We start from the raw sequence: 24,386 nt of genomic DNA, 5'->3' as shown, positions 1-24,386 counted from the left end.
AGAAGCAAGACAGTTTTATGTGCTGTGTCAGCCTGAGTCTGCTCTGACCTGGACCAGTTTTACACTCTTACCATAATGATTTCAACAGAGTTACTCCTGATTATTGACTGATCCAAAGTCTACAGTAGTCAGTGGAAAGACTCTCATTGACATCAGTGAGATTTGCCTCAGGCCCCTACACCAATGTAGCAGAGAGGAGAATAAAGCACATACATATTTTCAACATTTCAGAGTCAAGTGGCATATAAAAAACATTGACATTTAGGGATTAAAAAAAAAAAAAATCAAAGCAAGCCTGAATTTTGGCTGCATTTTTATTCAGAACTGCTCTAGCATTTAGCTTTAGAACACCTAAGGCCATGATGAAAGATGGAAAGGAACATATACATTGGAACAATCACCACATGGAGGGTAATATTTGTTACAAAACCCTTCACAAACATCTTCAATTATTTTTGTGCATGTCTATTTTTTCATGCATGTCAGTACTGTCATATAAATAACCAAGTCAATAATTTAATCAGTTATTTTACCATTAACATCAACAGCCCCTCTTGGGTTTTGAGGAACATAAATATAACCAGGGTGAGGGAAGAAAGCATAATTTTTTTTTACCATAGCATGCCCCCCAAGCATCTGAATTTGGACCCAATTGATTCAAAAGGGGCTGCTGATACCAGCATGAAGCAATGCCTCAGGCCCTATAAACAGAAAGGGAGCATTTCTGAGGCGTGATGCAAGTATTGCCAGCACACAGCACGACAGAACAGGCAGACAGCAGAAAAAGGGTGACATGCATGCTCCTATTAGGAGGATGCATGAAAACAAAAAAGGCAGGTCACATTTTTCAGCCTCCCATCATTCATTATATTCAGATATAACCATTACACGCAGATTCTCTCTTTTGCCAAGCGCATACTGTTCATGGAATCAAAACACCTTTGATAATGGCAGCACCTGCTAGCTCAGTTTCTATATAGAGACAAGTTTGTCAGGGCTGTTAATACAAACCCTGTTTTTCCGTAGCTGACAAGTGGGCTGTAAAAATCCGCAGCTGGCAGATATCTGTCAAACAAAGGCTCAATCTGGGAAATATTCTCCTTTTTATTAGTAGAAGTTTATTAAATTTGGTTTAATTCTCTCTGATTGATTTCAAATTCTAGGAGTGAGAAATGAACATTTACAGACCATTAGGTCCCAAGCCAGCAGAAAAATTGTCTCCATGGCTGCTGGCCCATAGAAGCTCCACAGCTGCAGAAACTGCTCCCTATTCTAAAAAGGGGAGAAGAAGTGCCTCCCCAACTCTAGCAGCTGTGAGCTCCAACATGAAGTGCTCCCTTGCTGCTGCCTTCCTTGCCCTGAAGGCCCCTCTCTAACAACAGAAGGGTTTTTTGCTTGCACACTCGCAGCTTGGGAAGAATTTTTAAGGCCCAAAGAATAACCCACACCACTAACCAAAAGACTAAGGAGCTGAGGGAGGAAAGGAAGAGTTACTGCCATGCCACATTTTTGTTTTATACCTAATCAAAGTGGAGATGAGCCTAGATTGGAGTGGGCAATGAATTTTTATGGGGGGGGGGGGCCGGTGTCACACTCTTCCATTATATTAATTAAGGAGGTGTGGGGCCTGGAATGGGGGCCAGGTGCAGAGGGAGCTTGGGGTAAGGGATTAGGGTGTTGGATCTGGGAGGGAGTTTGGGTGAATGAGGGGATTGTGACCTGGATCGGGGTTCAGGGATTTAGGTTGTGACCTGGGACAGGGGATTAGGGTGCAGGGTCTGGAGAGGGTTGTGGGTGCAGGAGATTATTCCAGCCGGACGGGAGGAAAGAGGGGGGAGAGAAACAGGTGTACGGAGGAAGGAGTGCAGGGTCTGGTAGGAGAGTGTAACCTGGAGCACAAGTACAGGGATTTTGGTTGTGACCAAGGATAGCAGGATTAGGGTGCAAGGTCTGGGAGGAGGTTGTGCTACTCTATACATACACTCACAGCAAGTAAATACAGAGAAGGCAAATCTAAAAAAAATAAACAAAACCCTGTCAACCTTTAGATCTTCTTCAGCTTATCACCTCAAATTTTCATCTGCTAAAAATCCCCTTTGAAACCCTTAGAAAACATACCAATAGGCATTGGACATTATGCATGCTATGCCCAGCTAGGACTTGACCTAAAAATGAGAATGGACAGTCTCTTGGTCCCGTTTTTCTCCACTATGTCAGTCTCCCTACCCCATCATTTTCAAGTTCTACCCAATTTTATATATTTACATTATTTTGGTTGACTACAATCAGTAGAAAGACATCTCTTTAATAGACAAATGCTGACAGACTGATGTAAAAAAGCCATTTCTATGGCAGATTAACTTGGTTACTACCCATATTCACAGCTACACAGCTTCCTCCCTAAGAGGATGACAGAGAGAAGCTGGAGGTCTTGGGCTCATCACAAGCCATGCTGTCATTCAAATGCTCAATGTGTTCAGTGGGCTCAGATGACTTGTCACACTCAGGTTCAGGAGGATTACTGGAGACATTGCTTAAGTCAGAGGTTGAAACAGTTAGATCTCCATGTCCTTCTGTGTCGTCCGTGTCCAGTGTGTTGCCATTTCCACCCTCTCTCTCATTTACATTTTCACAGTTATTTTCTGCCATTTCCTCACGCTCTTTCAGAACCCAATTTTCAGCTACATGCTCATTCCTGTAGTTTGATGGCTCCACAGGGTCAAATGAATCAGGGCTAGATAAAGGGGACTCTTCCTTGGATGACTCACTGAGTTCTGATTGGTACACTGTACTCCGGCTCTTTGGTAGACTTGCTGTTTGGCTCTCCTCCAGTTCTGCAACTACCTGTTCTTCTGTCAATTTAATTATTTCACACCGGTTTATTTCTTCCTCCTCAGAAGGAAACTGGGGCATAGAGGAATGATAAGTCTTCTTTTGGGTACTGGTCTTTATATTTGCTTGGGAATTGTCATAGACCGTAGCAGCTTCCTCTGGAACTATCAACTCTGTTGAAACAGCGTAAATTTCATCTTGTTTTCCCTTCTCTTTTGCTAAAAGATAAATGGGACAACAACACACTAGCGTAAGTTCTATGAATTTATATACAAAAAGGACACTTAGAAGATGATCTAGCTAGTGAAACACTAGTTGTCCATCACTATGGTAAAAGATATATCAGAGCACAACTTAATTATGTTGAATTCTCCCCTGCCTCTGCAGAAGTGGGTTGTGCCCACGAAAGCTCACAATACCATCTACATTTGTTGTTAGTCTGTAAGGTGCTGCAGGACTATTCATTGTTTAAGTTTTTTCAGTTACAGATTAACACTGCTACCCCTCTGAAACTTTTCTACCTTGGCTTTTTACCCTATTCTAGACCCCCTTCAAAGAATGAACCCATCAGAACACTGGAAGTTCTTACTGGACAAGGTCCAGTTATTTCAGAGACAGCTTCTCTTACATAACTTAACAGATATGATAAAAAGGGACACTGCAGTTGATGGAACCTAGGACAATGCTTCCAGGGAAGATGCCCTGGTTCTCGTGGGGGACTTTAATCACCCTGACATCTGTTGGGAGACCAATACAGCAGTATACAGACAATTCAGGAAGTTTTTGGAGAATGTTGGGGATAACTTCTTGGTACAAGTGCTGAAGGATCCAACCAGGGTCCATGCACAGCTTGACCTGCTGCTCACAAACACGTAGGAAATAATTGGGGAAGTGGAGGTGGGTGACAACCTGGGAAGCAGTGATCGTGCAATGGTAGATTTCAGGATCCTGATCAAAGGAAGGAGAGAGAGCAGTAAAAGCACACCCTGGACTTCAGAAAAGCAAACTGACTCTCTCAGAGACCTAATGGGCAGAATCCCTTGGGATGATAACATGAAGGAGGAAGGAGTCCAGGAGAGTTGGCAGTATTTTAAAGAAGCCTTACTCAAGGCACAGGAAGAAACCATCCCAATGTGCAGCAAGAGAAGCAAATATGGTAGGAGACCCGACTGGCTTACCAGGGAAATCCTTAGTGAACTTAAGCACAAGAAGGAAGCTTACAAGAAGTGGAAACTTGGACAGATGACTAGGGAGGAGTATAAGCGTACAGCTCGAGAATGCAGGAAGGTGAAAGTGCAATTGGAATTTAGACTAGCAAGGGATGTGATAGATAACAAGAAAGGTTTCTACAGGCATGTTAGCAAGACAATGATGAACAGACACAGTGTGAGGTCCTTACTGGATGAGGGAGGTAACCTAGTGACAGATGACGTGGGGAAAGCTGAAGTACTCCATGATCTCTTTGCCTCCATCTTCACAGACAAGGTCAGCTCCCAGACAAACGCACTATGTGACACAATATGGGAAGAAGGTGGACAGCCCTTGGTGGGGAAAGAACAGGTTAGGAACTATTTAGAAAAGCTAAACGTACATAAATCCATGGGTCCAGATTTAATGCATCCGAGGGTACTGAGGGTGTTGGCAAATGTCATTGACGAGCCTTTGGTCGTTATCTTTGAAAAGTTGTGGATTTCAGGAGAGATCCCGGATGATCAGAAAAAGGCAAATGTAGTGCCCATCTTTAAAAAAGGGAAGAAGGATGTTCCAGGGAAATATAGACCGGTCAGTCTTACCTCAGTCCCCGGAAAAATCATGGAGAGGATCCTCAAGGAATCCATTTTGAGGCACGTGGAAGAGGGGAAAGTGATCAGGAATAGTCAGCATGGATTCACAAAGGGCAAGTCGTGCCTGACCAATCTGATTAGCTTCTATGATGAGGTAATTGGCTCTGTGGATATGGGAAAGTCAGTGGATGTGATATATCTTGACTTTAGCAAAGCTTTTGATACGGTCTCCCACAATATTCTTGCCAACAAGTTAAGGGAATATGGATTGGATAAATGGACTGAAAGATGGAGAGAAATCTGAAAGTCAGGCCCAGTGGGTAGTAATCAACGGCTCGATGTCAGATTGGCGGTCCGTTTCCCGCGGACTGCCCCAAGGATCATTTCTAGGACCAGTTTTGTTCAACATCTTTATTAATGACCTGGATGAGGGGATGGATTGCACCCTCAGCAAGTTTGCAGATGACACTAAGCTGGGGGAGAGGTAGATATGCTGGAGGGCAGGGATAGGGTCCAGAGTGACCTAGACAAATTGGAGGACTGGGCTAAAAGAAATCTGATGAGGTTCAACAAGGACAAGTGTAGAGTCCTGCAGTTGGGATGGAAGAATCCCAAACATTGTTACAGGCTGGAGACTGAATGGCTAAGTAGCAGTTCTGCAGAAAAGGACCTGGGGATTACAGTGGAAGAGAAGCTGGATATGAGTCAAAAGTGTGCCCTTGTAGCCATGAAGGCTAATGGCATATTAGGTTGCATTAAGAGGAGCATTGCCAGCTGATCCAGAGAAGTGATTATTCCCCTTTATTCGGCTCTGGTGAGGCCACATGTGCAGTATTGTGTCCAGTTCTGGGCCCCCAACTACAGGCCCCCAACTACAGGAAGGATGTGGATTCACTGGAGGGGGTCCAGAGGAGGGTGACCAAAATGATTAGGTGGCTGGAGCATATGACCCATGAGGAGAGGCTGTGGAATTTGGGTTTGTTTAGTCTAGAGAAGAGGAGAGAGGGGGGTGGGGATTTGATAGCAGCCTTTGAATTCCTGAAGGGAGGTGCCAAAAATGCTGGAGAAAGGCTGTTCACAGTAGTGATGGATGGCAGAACAAGTAGCAAAGGTCTCAAGTTATAGTGGGAGAGGTCCAGGTTGGATATTAGGAAAAACTATTTCACTAGGTGGGTGGTGAAGTACTGGAACGGGTTACCTAGGGAAGTGGTGGAATCTCCATCCCTACAGGTTTTTAAGTCTCCACTTGACAAAGGCCTGGCTGGGTTGATTTAGTTGGGATTGCTCCTGCCTTGGGCAGGGGGCTGGACTTGATGACCTTCTAAGGTCTCTTTCAGCTCTATGGTTCTATGATTCTACGTTTTTCCACATAAGGCCTGGAGATATCGAACTCCCTGCCACAAGAGATGAGTAATAGCTCAATACAATGCCACTTTCAGGAGTTAAATTAAGATCCATTTCTCTTTTCATAAGCCTTCCTTCAATAAATGAAGTTACATAGTTCACCCTGCAACATTTCTATCAGATACAATGCTTTTATAGCAGCATATGACAGGCAGGAGTAGAAAAGGCCTTTTTCCCCTCCTCAATATTTTTTAAACATTTTAAGTACATCATTACAACAAACTCCAAACGCTAAACTACTATATAAAACAATTAAGAAGGAACTGATTTATGCAATTCAAGACAGCATCATAGCGCATATAGATAAGGGGCCCGAACTAGCTTGCATCACACATGTCTTTGCTACTTAAGCTAACAGAGTAACTGACAGCAATAATAGATAGTCCACAGAGAAAATACCATTTAGGCCAAGTGTACACTAGCACTTTACAGCACTGTTGCTTTATGGTTCTGGGGTGTGAAAAAACATGCCCCTCCCCTGAGCTCAATATGTTACAGCACTGTAAAATATCCGTGTAAACTAGTTAGCTTCTCCCCACAGCCGCACTTTAAATTAAGTGTAGACAAAGCCTTAGATGGTGGGAAGGGTGTGTGCGTTTTACAAGTGTTACATCTTGTTCTCAGAAACATCTGAACGGTTTTGCCTGAAATTAAAAAACAAAGCAAACAAAGCCAAAAAAAGCCCAAACCAGTTTAGGCTGACACACACTCAGCATGGAAAATTTCAGCCCAAATGGCTGGAGTTCAGCAAAGTTACATGGAAGGGTATGCAGGTTCTTATAATAGGAAGTGTTGAGCAATCTTAATTCTGGGAGTGCTACCAGCCCTGCCCACAATGACGAATAAAATGGAAGACAATGGAATGATATCAAAGAAACACTTTCAATAAGTGAAGATTTAATTACAGCCCAATTATTATTTAAAATGAAGACTGGTACGTGTACGTTATTTATATATTCAATGAAGGTGTTAAATATGGTTTAATTTCCTATTTTTAGCACAAGAAAATAATCAGCTGATCAAGACTAAAAGTAATCAATTGCTGTCAATCATCTGATAACATGGATAATGAAGTCAAAATGCAGCTATGATCTATTTAATTTGAGGAATTAATAAAACATTTACAGTACTTCATGGTTGACTGAATAAGATCTGGGCATGCCAAAAGTGTTATAGCCATTAAATAACTTATTCAAATGTGTATAGGCATCTCTAAAAATCTACTCCCTGTCCACCAAGGAAAAGTAAAGAAAAGTAGTGTTTTCATTAAAATATTAGCTTACTACTTAGCATCTAAGAGAGCTTAGCTGGACTTTTAAGGGAAGATCTTAGAGCTTGTGATTGGGAAAGGATTTTAACAAAACGCATGCATTAATATAAAAGAAGAATCAACTGCTCAACAGCAGGGGTTTATTTCAATTTGCCAGGCACAATCAGGAGGCCTTTCATCTGTAGATCATGTCTAATGCAGGAGAATGCTAAGCAAGTTCCATAGTCTGCTTTCCTACAGTGCACTGTAAAGCAGGGGGAGGAGGAGAGAACAGGAGGGAGCCAGTTTTCACACACACATACCATGTGTTGCTTTCCTATAGCATACAGCTACGTTGCAAAATTCCTTCGAGCTTCTAAAACCTGACCTCTTGCACTATGCAAGTCACTATTCAGTCATTTATCAGTCCTTCCATGCCTGTTTGAAGGGCCTGTGGGTTGTGATTGATTGATTTAATCTTTATGATCACGGAATCTTTACCTACTGCTATACAGGCATGAAACCTTGGCTTTCACTTTTACTCTATTTGATAAGACATGTAGCATCGATCCACCTATGCCCTAGCTAGAGGCTCACCTTCATGCCTCTGTGCTGCTTCATTCTGTTGTGGCTTGTCAGCAAATGTTCGCAATGGCGATCTTGACCTCTGTAGAACAGGCAAGGTTGGGTCACCGAATGTTATGGTATCTTTTCCACCTGAAATGACAAAAGCATTGGAAAGGTTCAGTAGTTGACTAATGAGTGACCAGAGAGTTTGGTTTTGCTTAAAAATATCTTCCAGTTTAAGAACCTATCCCTCTTTTTTTTGTAGTGTCAGAAAAGGTTAAAGTAGCTCTTACAAGAATCCTTTCTACAGAACAAAGTAAAACCACAAACGTACAACAGCTGAAGTGCACAAGCCAAATACAGAAAGTACACACACACACACACACACACACACACACACACACACAGACACACACACTTCTACCAACATTCCTGGTTAAAGGGCAGTTCTCTAATTTGCTGAAAGACGACCAGCTGCTGCTGTATTCTGTTGTAATCAGATCATATTAGAAGTGATGCAGAAAGTATTATTTTTAGATTAAAGCATTACACAAATGCAGAGATCATTTACATCCGAGACTCTAAAGAGCACACCAGGCCAACAAACATTTCACTCTGTCCTTTTACCCTCTATAGCTTGCTTTCATTGTTGTACTGTCTATTACAAATGACATTTTCTAACCTATTTTTATATACATTATATCCCCAAAGGCTTAAAATATTAGTATAAATTACGAGGTAGGCAGAAAACAGTAACATTGCAAAGAAGGGAAGGCTTGAGGATTTTAATGCATGGACCCAAATCCATTTCTAAAGGGTATGGTTTATATCTGCCTGCAAGGGGGTAATTTCTCTCTTGCACTGTAGATAGAATTTTACAAGTTTCTGCGAGGCCATAGAACATTGCCAACTGATAAATAATGTCTAGACAGACGATGGCTACTACTCTGCTTGCTTGTCTTCATTAAACAAGAAAGATGACAAAGGACTTGCTGTGTCCCTCCACATTGTTGGGATGTTCTCTGTATATTGTCTTAAATCAGTATTAGAAGCTAAGATTTTCAAGAAGAACTAGTGACTCTGGGGTCCTTAGCCTAGTCTGTCAGCACCTTGAAAAAGCCTGCCAGTCAAGAACGTCTGAGCACCCTCTGTTTAAATCAGGTCCCTTACTTGTGATGTCAGTTTGGACTTTCAAAATTTCTAGTCACTGTTGAAAAACTTGTCTGTAACTATGTTTTCACCTGCCTGTTTGATGTCTGACAATGGGGATCTGACCTTGCTGGGTCCTGCTTGTTTCTAGAATACAAATAAAATAATCCTGGAGAAATTTTGACCAGGTCAAGATCAGACTTCCAGCTCAAACATAACTTGCATTTGAACTCTGCATATTCTACAGCAAATAATGAAATTATGGAGTTAGTTACTTTCACTTGGCTGTCTATCATATAAGGGAAGGAGGGACAAATTTTCAATTGAAACTGAAGGTGGCAGTTACCGAAGCAGAACAAACTGTTCCAAATGGCACAAGCTGAAGGGGGGAAAGACTTTTCTCTAGGACAGTGGTAAAACCATACCGAGAAATGGGCAGGGGCTAGATGAACAGAAGTGATTGGAAGGGGAGTAGTGACATGAAAGGCTTAGGACACAGTATGGGGCAAGTCCATGGAGATATTTTAAAAAAAATGAACTGGCTCTTCCTGAACAGAATGGGAGCCAATGGAGTTGTTTATTCTGAGCACCTTGCATAGCATGTCAGATTCAGGAAAGTAAAGCCCAAGCTGGAATGCTTGGGGCTTCCAGTACGAACACCGACCAGCCATTACCCAGTAAAACACATTCACTTTTTTACCTTCCCCATTTGAAGCCGCTGGCTCCTCAAAATAATCAGATCATCATCTATTCTAGCCATCTAAGCAATATTGTATGACCAGCTGTCATAATCAGGAGAGCTGACCAGCACCTGGCGACTAAAGGGTTAACTATGACTGGGTTAGCTAATGCCTTCAGTACCTAGGCAAGTATCATGTGGTCAGCCAACAGCAATGCAGGTAGGGATTTCAAACTGGGCCAAAGGAATTTTTGGGTGCTCTTGTGGGCCCCCACTTCTGCATATGTCATGCCAGAGTGGGGAACAGCCTTGACACAAGCCTTGAGTGTCTTATTCATACATTATAACAGTGATTCACATCCTTGTAAATGGGAGGTTTGACTCCTGCTACACCATATTCTGTGGAGAACGGTGTGAGTGTGGCTATCAAATATAATTTTGATTGAGTACAGTCAGTCCCCGGGTTACGTACAAGATAGGGACTGTAGGTTTGTACTTAAGTTGAATTTGTACTTAAGTCGAATTTGTACTTAAGTCGGAACTGGCGTCCAGATTCAGCCGCTGCTGAAACTGACCAGCGGCTGACTACAGGAAGCCCGGGGCAGAGCAACTCTGCCTTGGGCTTCCTGTAGTCAGCCGCTGGTCAGTTTCAGCAGCAGCTGACTTGGGGATGCCTGGGGCAGAGCAGCTGGGGTGCTGCCGGGTTGGTCCTTTAGTGTGGAGGAGTGGCGCTGTGGGAAAAACGGCAGAGCCCCAGCTGCTCTACCACAGGCGTCCACGAGAAAAGCCTGGTCTGCTGGGGGAAGGGGAGCACTAGCTGCGCGCCCCTCCCCAGCAGACTATGGAGACGCGGGCGTCGGGACCGAGATGCGCCGAGTCCCGCCCGGGTCCTCCGCGGCTTTGCTCCGCATCTCCCTGGTCTGCTGGGGGGCCTCCCCCTAGCAGACCAGGGAGACACGGAGCAGCTTTTCTCGCCCCGGAGGATGCGGGCGGTGGGACTGCAGCGCGTCTGGGCGGTCCCGCCGCACGCGTCCTCCGGGGCGAGAAAAGCCCCATTCGTAAGTACGGATCTGATGTAAGTCGGGGACAGCCTGTACTAAGCTAGCTCACTTCTGTAAGTTATTCTTTTCCACATAAAGCTGCTGGAAGGGACATAATTTAGGGAGCTTTCGGGGGGATTTCTAGTTAAAAATGTATAGCGCTGAAAATAAGCAGGTAAATAAGAGAGTGAGAGGATGGCAAGAAAAGTGTGTTTCCTTCTTTCTTCAGAGGAATACAATGTTCTCATATGGAGTCTTGTCAAATCCCTTGAAGTTTTCGCCTCCTTTTAAATATCCACTCCAAGGAGATGAAACTGTTTTGAGCTACATACACCACTCCCCCGGAGAGGAAATATGCAGCTCCTCAGCTGGTTTAAGTGGGTGTTCGCTGAGTAACAAAAGGGATCTGCAGCATCTACAGTCATAAGAAAAAGCAAGTGAACTGTTCTTGGACTCAGACTAATTCTTCTGTGCTGGGAATTGGTTTTGAGAGCATGATAATTATAAGCCAATTGTTGATACAAAGTGTCCATTTATACCGAAGTCTCAGAAGTGGGGTGACAATCACTGTACATTTCTATTGTAATCATCACCCTAGTTCTAGGAAACTAATACAAAATTGAAATGTTACCAGGATACTGAAACACCATCTTTGCTCCACCCTCAGTGGAGATGAACAGAGGTAATCCATGCCCGAGACCTCTCCCAACACAACTATGCTCTCCTGTGACAGGTTGAGTTTTGCTAGTACAGTGAAACCATCACCCAATAAGGGTGGCTCTTAATGTGAAAGACACTTTGCAGGATTGAGACCTACCCTATGGAACTCACCCCAACAAAAGATTACAACTACAGACCTCACCACTTTCAAACAAAATCCATTTTTTGGATTGTACTTACCCACAGTTTTTCCCCTACCATATAAGCAAATAGAACCCAGTCAACTAAAGAACCTATAAACTATCAAGTCATTTCTCTTATAGAATGGCAAAGAGAGAGTGAATGTTAAGGCTATTTATATTTTTAATATATTCAGAAGAGTCACTGATGGCATAGTGATGGACTTAATAAGTAGATATAGTCTATTGCTGGTGATTGTTTAGGCAATACTCATCCTGTTTTTAGGAATCTGAAATTTATTGAACTAGACTGATACACTTCTTTCATTAGTATGGTTGAAAGACAGCTCTCACTTGCAAGTCTTTCCAATGACAAAGTTCAACTCACTGTAAATCAAGTGATGTGTTCTTCTCAAAAATCCTTCTATCATCAGTCAGAGCAGGTATTCTCACCCTTCTCCCAAGCCAACATTCTTATGATAGTTCTCATAGTACCAGATACAAGAAGGTATTTCACAGAGCAGAAGCCAGTTTGTAACCATCTGAAAAAGTTTTAGTGACCCTACTGGGTATTGCAAGACTCAGACTGTGAATCTCTGAGCTTGATCACACTTGGAAACAAAAGTGAATTCTTAATTTACTGCTTCTTTCATTAAACAAAGAAAGAAGCCTCACTGATTGATGCAAGTTGCAATTTAGGGTAAAATTCAGTTACAACTATTGAGTATCATCCTTCACTATCATTTTTCCCAATGTAAAAGAACTGTCTTGTGCAGGAGTCTTTATTTCCCTTGTGGCCATCTAACTCACTCAATTGAACATCTTAATATGACAAATATAAAAATGTTCAGATAATATTTCTATTTATTTACATACTGTGACAATATTTAATGTACTGCTAAAATTAGTTACTAAAAATATACATGTCAAGTAGAACCTACTCCCAAATCCCACTGAGACATTGTAGCTCAGGCCTTCAGGCAGCAAAAGAAAGGAAGAAAAGAGACAGTTATTGTTTTAAAATTAATTGGATGTCTTCCCTAAATAGACTAACAATGAAGTAAAAAGCTCTCAGCATTCCATTTATTCTATTTTATTTTTATACATTTTTGCAAAGACAGAACATTACATTTATTAGACTATGAATTTCATTGAACATTTTAAAAACAAAATAGGATGTCAATATGTTAAATACCTAAGCAACTCCACATGAAATTTAAATTAGAATGTAAACCTAAGTGTGACTCAAGACATTTTATCTGCATTTGCATCAAGAGAATTTGAGGAAAAACCAACATCAAGAGTAGAACTGGAGGGATTTGTCACTAGAACGCTTTAGGTACATTGCTGTTAGTGGTTTTTTTCATATGGTTAGACCTAAATGATATATGTTAAATTACCTAGAACCTTGTCTACGTTAGAGTTGCTACCGCTAATGGTAGCTGCAGTGGGAAACTGTTAGCACAAACACAACCTAGTAGTGTCAACACCAAAGAGGAAGATGGTTAAAGAAGAAATAATTAGGGGTAATGAGAGAAAACAAATCAGAATGTAACCTCAATAATGCACATTTCACTAAAATTAATAAAACACTGAAAACTGGTTAATATATTAAGTTATAGAATTGTATACTAACGTCTAAAGCAGATGATTAATATTTTTCAGCTACAACCCATATAGTGATAGTTTGATTATTTCTTGCATTCTCCAAATGGTATTTCTTTTGCTCTTTACTATATCCTGATTTAAAATGTGTGTAAAGTCATCATTTTCGTAAGTGACTAGTGATTTTCGGTTTCCAACTTGATACACCTTAAACCAGATTTTCAAGAAATGTTCAAAATACATTTTTTCATAACCTCTATCAGTCATGGAAATATGGCTATATTTTAACCAATTTCTCTGAAAGTGGACATTCAAATCCCCAAAACTAAATAATTCAAGGGATTTCACAAAACTGGGTGATGGGGCAACAAAATGGCAGATAAATGCCAAATAATAGCATTGGAAAACAATCACAACTAACAAAATGATGAGGTCTAAATTGGCTGATTTGACTCCAAGATCTTTCTTGAGTGGTCATTTACAGTTCTCTGAAAACACTTGTTCGATGTGCAGCAGCAGTGGGGGAAAAAAGTAACCAAATATTTGGAACAATTTGGAAAAGGATAGATGGTAAGGCAGGGAATATTAATGCCATTATATAAATCTATGGTACACCCACACCAGGAATACTGCATATAATTCTGGTTACCCCAATTCTGAAGAGACATTAGAACAGAGAAAGTACAGATAAGGGTAACGAATATGCTGGTGGTAAGGAGAATGGAACAGCTTCCATTTGAAAGATTAATTAAAGACTGGGAAAAGAGCTTAGAAAAACAGTGGGTATGGTAGAAATCTATAGAATCACAAATGGTATTGAAAAACTGTATAAGGAACAGTCATTTACCCCTCCACATAAGGCAAGAAGCAAGGGTCACACAATGAAATTAATGGGTAGCTAATTAAAACAAACAAAAGGAAGTACTTATTTATATAGCACAGTTAATTTGTGGAACTTATTGCCAGGGGATGGGTTAAAAAAAATTAGATAAGTTCATGGGGGTTAGTTCCATTAATGGCAATTAGCCAAGTTGGTGAGGGATGCAACCCCTAACTTTCTGACTGCCACAAGTTGAGATCGGACAATCAGGGATCAATCGCTCAATAATTGCCTGTTGTACTCCCTCTGAAAGACCTGGCATTGATCACAGAAGGAAGATAGGATACTGGGCTAGATGGACCGACCACTGGTCAGATCCTGAATGGCCATTCTCAAATCATGTTTTTCTGAATGTCTACTAACCTGGAAGACTCCACAAACCAGAAATTTCCAAAGTTCTCAACTTCTTCTCCAACTCCGCCACTCGATTACCTAAAATTCTGAAAAAAAGGACATGATACATCAAAGTGAGAAATAAATCCTTCACTGAATTTTCTACCACTTGTAGATGTTTTCATGATATGTTCTCCACAGTCTCAGCTCATACATATTAACTTGTTAACCTATTATCTTTTGTTTGATTAACAGTGATGGCAAACCACAAAATGTTCAGGTTAAATAATGTTTCCAATAGGTCTTACATTTACTATGCAAGAAATACTGTGACAATAGCTCTTATGGTATTTCTAGCTGGTTCTGTGAAACCAGGAAGTAGAAGGATATAAAAAAGAAGGATATTAGTGTATAGTCCAGTAAATGATTAACCAATAAGCCCAGGCTTATTGACTATGTGCACTTCCCTCAACCTTGTTGCCTGTGATCCAGAGACAGCCGGAGGGAGAGAAGAGGCAGGAGCCAGTGCTGGCTCCCCACAAGCATCCAATCCTGATCTGATTGAGAGGCAGCAGCATGGAGGGTGAGGGGGGCAGGCGGGAGCCAGTACACATGGGGAGCTGATTTTTAAGATGGCTCTTCACACATGCTGGCTCTGCAGAGCTAACTGTCCCCTCTTGCTGCCTCCCATGGGAAGCAAGCAAAGCATGAGTCGGTGCTCAGGGGAAGCCAGCTTAAAAGCTGCCTCCTGCCCCATGCTGTCTTTATTAGAAGCAGCAATGAAGAGTGGAGGGCTGGTGGGATGCCGGCACAGCCCCTGTCTATAGGGAGCTCAGGCCCCCTGTGGAATGGGGCTGCTTGCTGCGGAGCAGTCTCTGTCTGCAGCAGGCCCAGACTCACCCGACAGAGGCTGCTCCATGGGATGCCAAAGCAGCCCCTGTCCATGGGAGCTTGGACCCCCTGCAGAAACGGGCTGCTACTGCCCTGTGTTGCTGCTTCTGATATATAATATAGTATATAGATATTATTCTCACAGTATTTCTTTCATAGTAAATGTAATACCTATTGGAAAGACTATTTAACCTGAACCTTTTGGGGCTTGCCATCACTGTTAATCAAACAAAAGATAAGAGGTTAACAAGATAACAAAAAGCGGGCTGGCAGGGGGCTCTCCAGGAGTGGGGCCGGGAGCACACTGGCTGCTGGCCCTGCCCCAGGGACTATCAAATAGTCATGTAACTGCTAAGTTTTCATGCATTTCATGACTATTCAATTACACTGTATCTAACATGTTGGTTATCTGCACTGAACAAGATCTTGCTTCAGTTTTGAGCTTTTGTTGGTTTTCTTCTCTTGATAGAAAAAAAGTCTGAAATTCTTTATAGTCCTTACCAACTTCTAAGTTTTGACTATTTCCTAGTTTTCCAGGATTTGGTTTCTGAACCTCTTGTAAATACTATCTTCAGCTCCAGCAAGATTTATCTTTAGCCTTAATTTTCCCCTCAAAATAAGAAAGGTTCCATTTTGTGGTAAGCTTTTTAAGTGTTTAATCTTTAGAACACATCTCTAAATAAGAACCCAGAAGTCCTTAACTAAATCCCGAACAATTGTCAATGGAAAGGAGATATCGAAGGTATTCCTACAACTGGAAGTGAGGGAGTAATTCCCATCTTCAAGAGACACTTACAAAAGGGATGTTAGCAAATGTTTATTTTTGCAAACGTGTACCCTCTGACAGGGGCGGGCAAGACAGCTTTTGTGGGATGGATCCAGCCCGCCAAGCCAATTGATCTGGCCCACAGCCACCCTGCCATTCCCCCGTCCCCAGGCCAATCAAGACCAAGTGAACAGGAGAATGTGTGAAGTCTCCTTCCCCCTGCCAAGGGTGCACAGCACCAGAGGGAACCACCAGCTGTTCAAAACAGCTTGCAGTTCTCTGCAGGAGCTGCATGCCCCTGGCAAAGCAGAGGTAGGGGCAAAGACTTCATGCGCTCCTCTGCCCTAAGGCCTGGATTGGCCTGTTCAAAACCGCTGGCAGTTCCCTGTAGGCGCCATGCACCCCTGGTAGGGTGGGGGCGGAGGCAAAGACTTCACACACACCCTCACCGCCAGGCCAATCAGGGTCTGTGGGCAGGGAAGCATGCAAAGTATCCTGGTCCCGCCCATTCTGGGGCAGCCCGTGATCACTTCCAAAATTTGTGACGTGTCCCCCCCCCCCCTTCAAAAATTATTGCCCACCCCTGCTCTGTGACCTTTTTAGTTTTGCATGCCAGCAATCTGGTTTCATTTGGTTTAGCAAGGTCCCTCCTTTCCCAGAAAGTTCTCCAATTCCTAATAAACCCAAATTCTTTCTCCCTACATCACTGTCTCAGCTATGCATTGAGATCCTGCACTTCTGCCCAATTTGCCCTGTGTGTGGAACCGGAAGCATTTCTAACACCACCACTATAGAGGCATTTACTTCTAACCTCCTACTTAGCAGCCTAAGTTTGACCTCCATGAGCTCTCTCCTACCTTACCCTAGATCACTGGTCCCTCCACATATCACAAGTGTCAGCTCTTCCTAACACTGCACAAAAGTCTGTTCAGATGTCACAAAAGCTCTTTGTACCTTGGCATCTGTAAAGCAATTCATCATGCAGTTCTCCTAGTCGTCACAAACCCAGCTATTTATTTCTAATGATCAAATCCCCCATTACTATCACCTAGTCTTAACTTGGATCCTTCCTCTGCCCCCCGTCCTCAATGTATCAGTACAAGAGGTTACCATTACATCATCTGGAAGGAAGTTCCAAATTACGGGATCATTTCCTTTCACGCAACCTTGATGTTTGCCTTCCCCAAGGCTTTCGTTGTCCCCAACAGTACAGAGTCTGTCAGACAGAGCAGGTCTGCTCTAGTGTGTCCCAAGAAGTCTCATCTATCAATCTGTCTTCCTTAGCTCATCCAGTTCAGTCTCAAGAGCCAATTCTCTGTCTCCCAGGGCCATGAGCTACTTGGACCAAGTGCAAATATATGCCATCTGTCTTCATGGCATATCGTCATACACATTGCATTCAGTGCACTAAACTTTGCTTTTGTACCTGTGCTTGCTTTATAGTTACTCCTGCCTGGGGTAGGGATGGGGATGTAATTAGACCATGTTAATTAGGTGGATCTGGCTCTCTCGTGCACTCTCTAAACTCCTTTGCAAAACTCCAGTTAGCTGCTTCTGTTCACTAGTTTCTTTGGTCTCTTTGGAGCTGGCTTTTTAAACCCATTACCCCAAGTAGTCCTGCCTCCTGGTTAAGGGTTAGTGGGCGCTAAAGGTATTAGGTACCAAAGTCTCATTTATTAGCTCTCAGCCCTGCATTCCAACAGTAAGTGGCAAAGGAACCCAGGACATGATACAGGAGCAGAAAGCTAACCTAGATCAGACATTAGCCAGATGTCTAACCGAAAGTTACCACCACCCTGGTACCGTAGCTGTTAAACAAAAGCATTCCATCACTGTCCTAGCCTTCAAACTCTGAAGATGGGTTTGCATTTTGGGAATGGGTTAATTCATTTGTGGGAGACAAATCAGTTAATGCCAATTCAGGATATTCTTGCCTACTTTATTTTTATTTATAATATGCACATAGGATTTCATCTCATTGCCTTTGGCAAAAAACGGATTAACAATAAAAGCACCAGGAAAGCTGAGGGTGCAATATAAGATAACTGTGTTCCAAACATCTAGCCCAAGTGCTTTTGTCTGCTGATTCCAAATATTGTGAGTATATATCCCACCAAAAAAACCACAGAAAATCCTTATGGTATCAATATGTGCTTGGCCAGTCACTCAAAAAAACAAACAAAATCCCAACCTAAAAACACCCTGAGTTCACCTGGGCTGAGTGTGGGGAAGTGGATCTATTACCACATTCTTTAGTGTGTGCTAATCAGTCTTGGCTTGTCCTGTCGTATTTTAAAAACTCCTGCCTGAGAGACAGGTTAGCAACTGATGTCTACAATCCTTGCTCATGAGTACTCAGCACAGTTGTTAAGACTGATCTGTAAGGGAAAGATTAAATATCCTATTTTTAATTCTTTTTAATTCTTGGTGGTAACAACAACAACAACCACCACCACCATTTCTGTGGGTTCAAATTGTTCTCCTTGTGTTGCAGCAGACCAGCAGAGGGAGCACAAGTTAACTAAAACACACACTGGGAATCATTCTCCAGGGATGATGCCTATGTACATGTAGGACAAAGTAGTAAATAAACTCAGTGGTTTCAAGTGGTATGTCAAAAAGAGTCATCACCTTTTGGTTAAAAAAAAAAAAGGAGGAGTTTTAAAAGAAAGCAAATTGAATTTTTAAACTTCTAAGAAGATTTTGAACACAACAGGCAGTTAATATATAATGTGATTTCACAGTTACCTTGCTGCACAGAAGAATCTGAACAGGAAAGGCCAGGGAAAGAGTGAAAGGAATAGAAGGATGAAGAAAAGAGATACTTCTATCACTGAGCTAGGTCATCTTTCCTCACATTACATTCCATTCTCTTGCCAGCTTGCCCTCCCAGCCTCCTCTCTAACTTATCCTCTCTGCATCTCTAACCTTGAGAAAGGAGGAATGCCTGTTTGCATGAAACCCCTGTCAGCACAGCATCACTGAACACTAGAACTGGAAGGGACATCGAGAGGTGATCGAGTCCAGTGCCCTGTCCTATGGCAGGACTAAGCATCGTCTAGACCATCCCTGATAGATGTCTATCCAACTTGCTCTTAAATATCCCCAGAGATGGAGATTTTACAACCTCCCTACGCAATTTATTCCACCCTAACAGTTAGGAAGGTCTTCCTAACGTCCAACCTAAATCTCCCTTGTTGCAATTTAAGCCCATTGCTTCTTGTCCTACCCTCAGAGGCCAAGAGGAACAGTGTGTCTCCCTCTTCCTTAAGACACCTTTAGATACTTGACAACTGCTTTCATGTCTCCCCTCCCCTCAGTCTTCTCTTTTCTAAACTAAACCAACCCAGTTTTTTCAGTCTTCCCTCATGTTCTTGAATTGCAGTGCCCAGAACTGGACACAATACTTCAATTGAGGCCTAATCAGCGCAGAGTAGAATGGAAGAATGACTTAAGCACCTCTGCCATTTCCAAGTTTCTTGTTATTGTTTCTCCCTCCTCACGGAGCAGTGGGCCTACTCTGTTGTTGGTCTTCTTGCTTCTAATGTATTTATAGAATGTCTTATTACTTTTCACCTCTGGCCCAGACACTGGAGGAGAGGGGAAGCTTCTCCTCCCTTGTGCATCCCTCTCTCACCCTACCAACACTGCATAGTGAGTTCACATTTCATCACTAGTTTGGTTTGCCTTCCTGTTTTCAGGTATCTGCCTTTACTACTATTAGCTCACCCACTGCCCCAACTTTTTATATGGGTTTGTAAAATTTTGTTTTAGATGCCCAAAGCACTAAGGTTTCCTTTGCTTCCCTTAGAAGACCAGTCCATGGTTTAATACAGGGCTACTCAACTTTGGAAATGCTGGGGGCCACAAGGAGACCCATAGCACATGCTTAAGTGTAGTTGCATATTCATACAAATATATATGCAAATAGCTTCTTTCACACTGACAGGCATGAATGGAAAGATTAAGGCAAGACTACACAACTCACAGGCCCCATTTAAGTCAGTCCTGCTGATATTAATAAAATGCAATATTTACCCGATTTCTACCCATATGATAGTCCAGGAATTTAACTACTAAAACACATATCAACAAAAGACCATTATACTGACTACTTCTTGTGTTTTGGCTCCCACCTGCAAGCCGTGTCTTGAGACCGGCATAAATCCAAACTGCACTGCAGGTCGCAAATAAATGGGCCGTGGGCCGCATGTCACCCACGGGTGGCGTGTTGAGTAGCCTTGGTTTAATACCTCACTGTGCTGTCAGGATGTTTTTCTAAGTTGTACTTTTTCTGTTTCATCCTGTTGCCTCACACAGTATCCAAAATAATGAATCTCCCTTCTTGCTGTTTGCAGCTTCCCAATATCTATAGGTTGCTCTAATCATGGTTAGCTCATAGTTATGCTAGATGTTTAGGCTAACTGTCCTTGCTGCTTTCCTCCAAACTCATTCCACTTGATCATTCCTTCTTTCATAGAGGCACCCAAACTGAATGCAGTACAGGCAGTCCCTGAGTTACGCAGTTACGCACTTACGTCGGATCCGCAGTTACGAACGGGGCCCTCCCTCTCCCTGGTCTCCAGCAGACCAAGGAGAGGAAACAAAGCAGCGGAACACGCGGGCAGCGGACAGCCCAGATGCATCTGGGCTGTCCGCTGCCCGCGTGTTCCGCCGCTTTGCTCCCCATTTCCCTGGTCTGCAGACCAGGGGGACGGGGAGCAAAGCAGAGCAAAGCCGCGGAGCACGCGGGCAGCGTCTGGGCTGTCCGCTGCCCGTGTGTTCTGCCGCTTTGCTCCCCGTCCCCCTGGTCTACAGACCAGGGGGACGGGGAGCAAAGCAGAGCAAAGCCACGGAGCCCGAGGGCAGCAGGACAGCCACGGCGCGTCTGGGCTGTCCCACTGCCCCCGTGCTCCGCGGCTTTGCTCCGGACACCTGTGGTACAGCAGCTGGGGCGCTGCCGGTTGGTCCCGTAGCGCCGCTCTGGGCGCTACGGGACCAACCCGGCAGCACCCCAGCTGCTCTGCCCCAGGCGTCCTGATTCAGCCACTGCTGGTCAGTTTCAGCAGCGGCTGAATCTGGACGCCAGTTCCGACTTACATACAGATTCAACTTATGAACAAACCTACAGTCCCTATCTTGTACGTAACCCGGGGACTGCCTGTATTCTGATTACATGTATGGTAACAACAGACCTGAAGAGAGGAGGATAGGCTGTGCGTGCATATATGTTGACCAAAGTTTCAATGGCCTTTTTTTGTGCTACGCTACAAAGTCATATGTAATCCAATATCCATCATTTAATCTCTTGCAACTTTATTGTTTTTCAGATATGTCTCATTTAGTATCTGTGCATCCAGATTATTTTCCACCAAAAAGTGTTCTATTTCTTCATTACTTTTCAGGCCATGCTGCTAATTTCTATTGATCCTTCTATGGCCCCATTAATATCTGCATCTCTTTCCACTTATCTAAATTTGAGAAGGTTATTTGAAGTAGGATCTGGAGAAAACAGACAAGTAGCGAGGGGCAATCAGGTCAAACTAAGAGTTTAAAAAAAAAAAAAAAAAAAAAAAAAAGCAACCATCCTGGTAAAAAAAATATACTTGGTGCTGCTGTGTCTATACTGCCATTTTTAGTTCGTTAGTTTGAGCAGAGCTAGCACAAGTTTGTCTAACCAGACCGTGAGGCATGCTCTGAGCTGTAGTGAGACACACTCTTAATACTTACATAGCAATTTGCAAAGTTTACAGGCAAAAACAGGGCAAAAATAAAGCAGGGCACATGTCAAAGAACCATGACATCATAAATTTCAATTGAAACATGGTGGAATGATGCAAGTCAGAGAGACAGCTAGGTTGGAAGGTGCCTGGATTTCTCCTCAAATTCCCTGATACCAATGCGACATTAGCCTCCCTTCAGTTCAACAGACCCTTGCTCCATCCACAGAATTTAAGTATGCCTACAAACTATTCCTACGTTTTTGTCGCCACTTCTAAGAATTATGCTATGGATTATGCTTATGTATAGGAATGGTCACATTTCAAAATGAATTATCTAGTCTAGTGCAATCCAGTTTCCTTTAGTATTTATCTTCCTTTCATAAAAGATATCTGCCTGTTTCTGGCCTTTTAGAAGCCTGAATTACCTCTGATTATCACTAGTGAGTCAGTGCTGCTAAAAAGCTGAATACATAATAAAGAAATGCTTCCAATTTTCCACTTTCTTGTGCTGCATAAGGACACAGTCCGATGTCTTAAACAATGTCCAAGGCAGATTAGGAATCATACAATAAGTATTTCAAGGCATAAGCTGTTGGACTGTAAAACCAATGCTTCAGTTGCTATATTAGGAGTTTGCATGGCTTTGGCTAAACAACTGCTATTCCATGAAATGTCATTGTCATAAATTTGGATCTACCTGACCTCCCTTCCTTGTTTAAGTTCCTATTTTATATACAAGAGCTCAAACCTCAAATGCTAGCCTAAAAAGTGTTCTGAATACCCGTATTGGTTTTCCCCGACCTCCAAGTCATGCTACTTACTTGTTGGTTTGCCTTTGGTGTTGTATGACCATATTTTTCTCATGGATAGTCTCTAGTAAGGCAGTAGCTAAAGATTTGAGATCTGAAATGGACTGTGGTGTGGCTGGTAGGCTACATCCATGGTCCTCCGATAACAACTCTTGGACTACAATGTTAAAAACAAAAATAAAACTGTGTGTGGACAGAAATGTGACACAAGGAGCTAGTCTGACTTAAAAAGCAAGTCCACCTTTGTTTCATTACTTAGCTAAATGTAGATTTATGCTAACCAACCAGCAAAACAAATGCAGACATACAATAATCAAATAATCATAAAAATGGTGGCTATCTGAAGTGATAATTGTTCCACAGCACTCACCAGTACTAACATAGCTAGACCCATTTTCTCCTTAGACAATATTTCTTTTGGAATTAGCAGATTTCTATTCAGTTGGAAAGAGCCTCATTTTTCTATCCTCTGAAGACCTGGGACCTCCTGCCATTAGCAGAAAAAAATATTCTTCTTCTGTCTAACTGAAACAACATGTCCATAAGGAAGGTTTAATTCGAAAGATTGCTTCGCACAGGTTGAGATTGATGTGATAGTGCTGCCATACACCAGCCTATAAGAACCTTCCTCTGCAATAAGATAGCCTGTGGTCTCATTAAACCACGCTCAGCAAGTCCACTAGCATCATCACATTTGGACATCTGATGCAGCTAGAAACAATGCAAATGTATGAAAAGGAGAAGTCAGCGCAGGAGAACCTGAGTTGAGTGAAGAAAGAATGAAGTACAATACCACCATAATCCATCCATGCAGTACCTTGCTTTGCAGAAAGGACTCCAGTCAGGGCACTACTGCTGGATCTGCTATGGATCTTTGAATTTTTCCGTCTCTCTAGAGCATTCTAAGGAAACAAAAATATTTTTGGAAACATTAGTCAAAACATTTTATTAGAGTAAATGATTTGAAGGTGGGGATATTAATCCTGGAGTTACTTTTCTAGAGCCCGATTCTGTATCTATACCACAGGTTGGATGAATGGGGCTCATTGTGGAGTATGGGCTATGTAGACTAAAAGAGCTTTTGTGACCCTTATGAATCTAGGAACCTCATCACCATCACCTTTACTGTTCTTTCTATCCCCCTTGGGTTTTTAGAACAGTCCTCTTTCTGGAAATGGTTGAATATATTTGTAAAAGCACCAATACACCCTGAGGAATAGCATCCTGGAATAAATTCTGACCATCTAGAAATGCTCTTGGACATGCTTAAAAAGGGAAATGAAAAGAGCACTAAAGCTCTCAAGTTCCTTCAACAGAAAACGCTGGTTTTCAGGGAGAGTTCCACGCAAAATCATGATTCTCACTAAAGATGATCTCTAATTATTCCTCAAGAACTGTCCCCTCAGCCATCAGATGCACACAAGAGCCTACTTTGTGGTCACAGTTTCTCACTCCTGTGCCAGGAATGAGGTTGGGAATGCTTTGGAGGAATTCTGCTCTTCACTAGAATGGCAGGGAATGCTGACACTGCTTAACAATAATTATCATCAGATTTAAAGTCTCATGCAGAAAGAAGGACTATATGGTTTTTGATTGACATCGGAGCAGAGAATGAGAAAAAGAATACCCAGTCATCTAGATTTAGCCCAGAAGATTTATTGTACAAGAGACTGCATACAGTCTATCCCAGAAGTGGAGATTGATTTTTCTTCTTTTATCATTAAGATTCACCAATCAACAGTACTGGTGTTAGGAAACACGGAGATAAAAGAACTGCACGATAATAAACATTGTAACACTCTGTAGAAACACAAGAGCACTAATTTTCTACCATCA

General features: G+C 42.5%; 1 protein-coding gene across 1 annotated transcript in view; it reads right to left on the bottom strand.

The window, feature by feature from the left end:
• Window positions 1-296: 296 nt before the first annotated feature.
• CCDC149 (coiled-coil domain containing 149) overlaps window positions 297-24,386 on the bottom strand; it is a 96,986-nt gene continuing 72,896 nt past the window's right edge. The window contains exons 8-12 of the mRNA XM_075930634.1: window positions 23,368-23,452; window positions 22,563-22,707; window positions 14,392-14,468; window positions 7,867-7,986; window positions 297-3,050 (exon numbers count right to left, since the gene is read on the bottom strand). Of these exons, the coding sequence (XP_075786749.1) occupies window positions 2,401-3,050; window positions 7,867-7,986; window positions 14,392-14,468; window positions 22,563-22,707; window positions 23,368-23,452 (1,077 nt within the window). The 3' untranslated portion in view covers window positions 297-2,400. The remainder of the gene's footprint in view (window positions 3,051-7,866; window positions 7,987-14,391; window positions 14,469-22,562; window positions 22,708-23,367; window positions 23,453-24,386) is intronic.

Source organism: Pelodiscus sinensis, chromosome 5, assembly GCF_049634645.1.
Source record: "Pelodiscus sinensis isolate JC-2024 chromosome 5, ASM4963464v1, whole genome shotgun sequence".
Classification (NCBI taxonomy): Eukaryota; Metazoa; Chordata; order Testudines; family Trionychidae; genus Pelodiscus; species Pelodiscus sinensis.
This window is presented reverse-complemented; position numbering and strand designations above follow the sequence as displayed.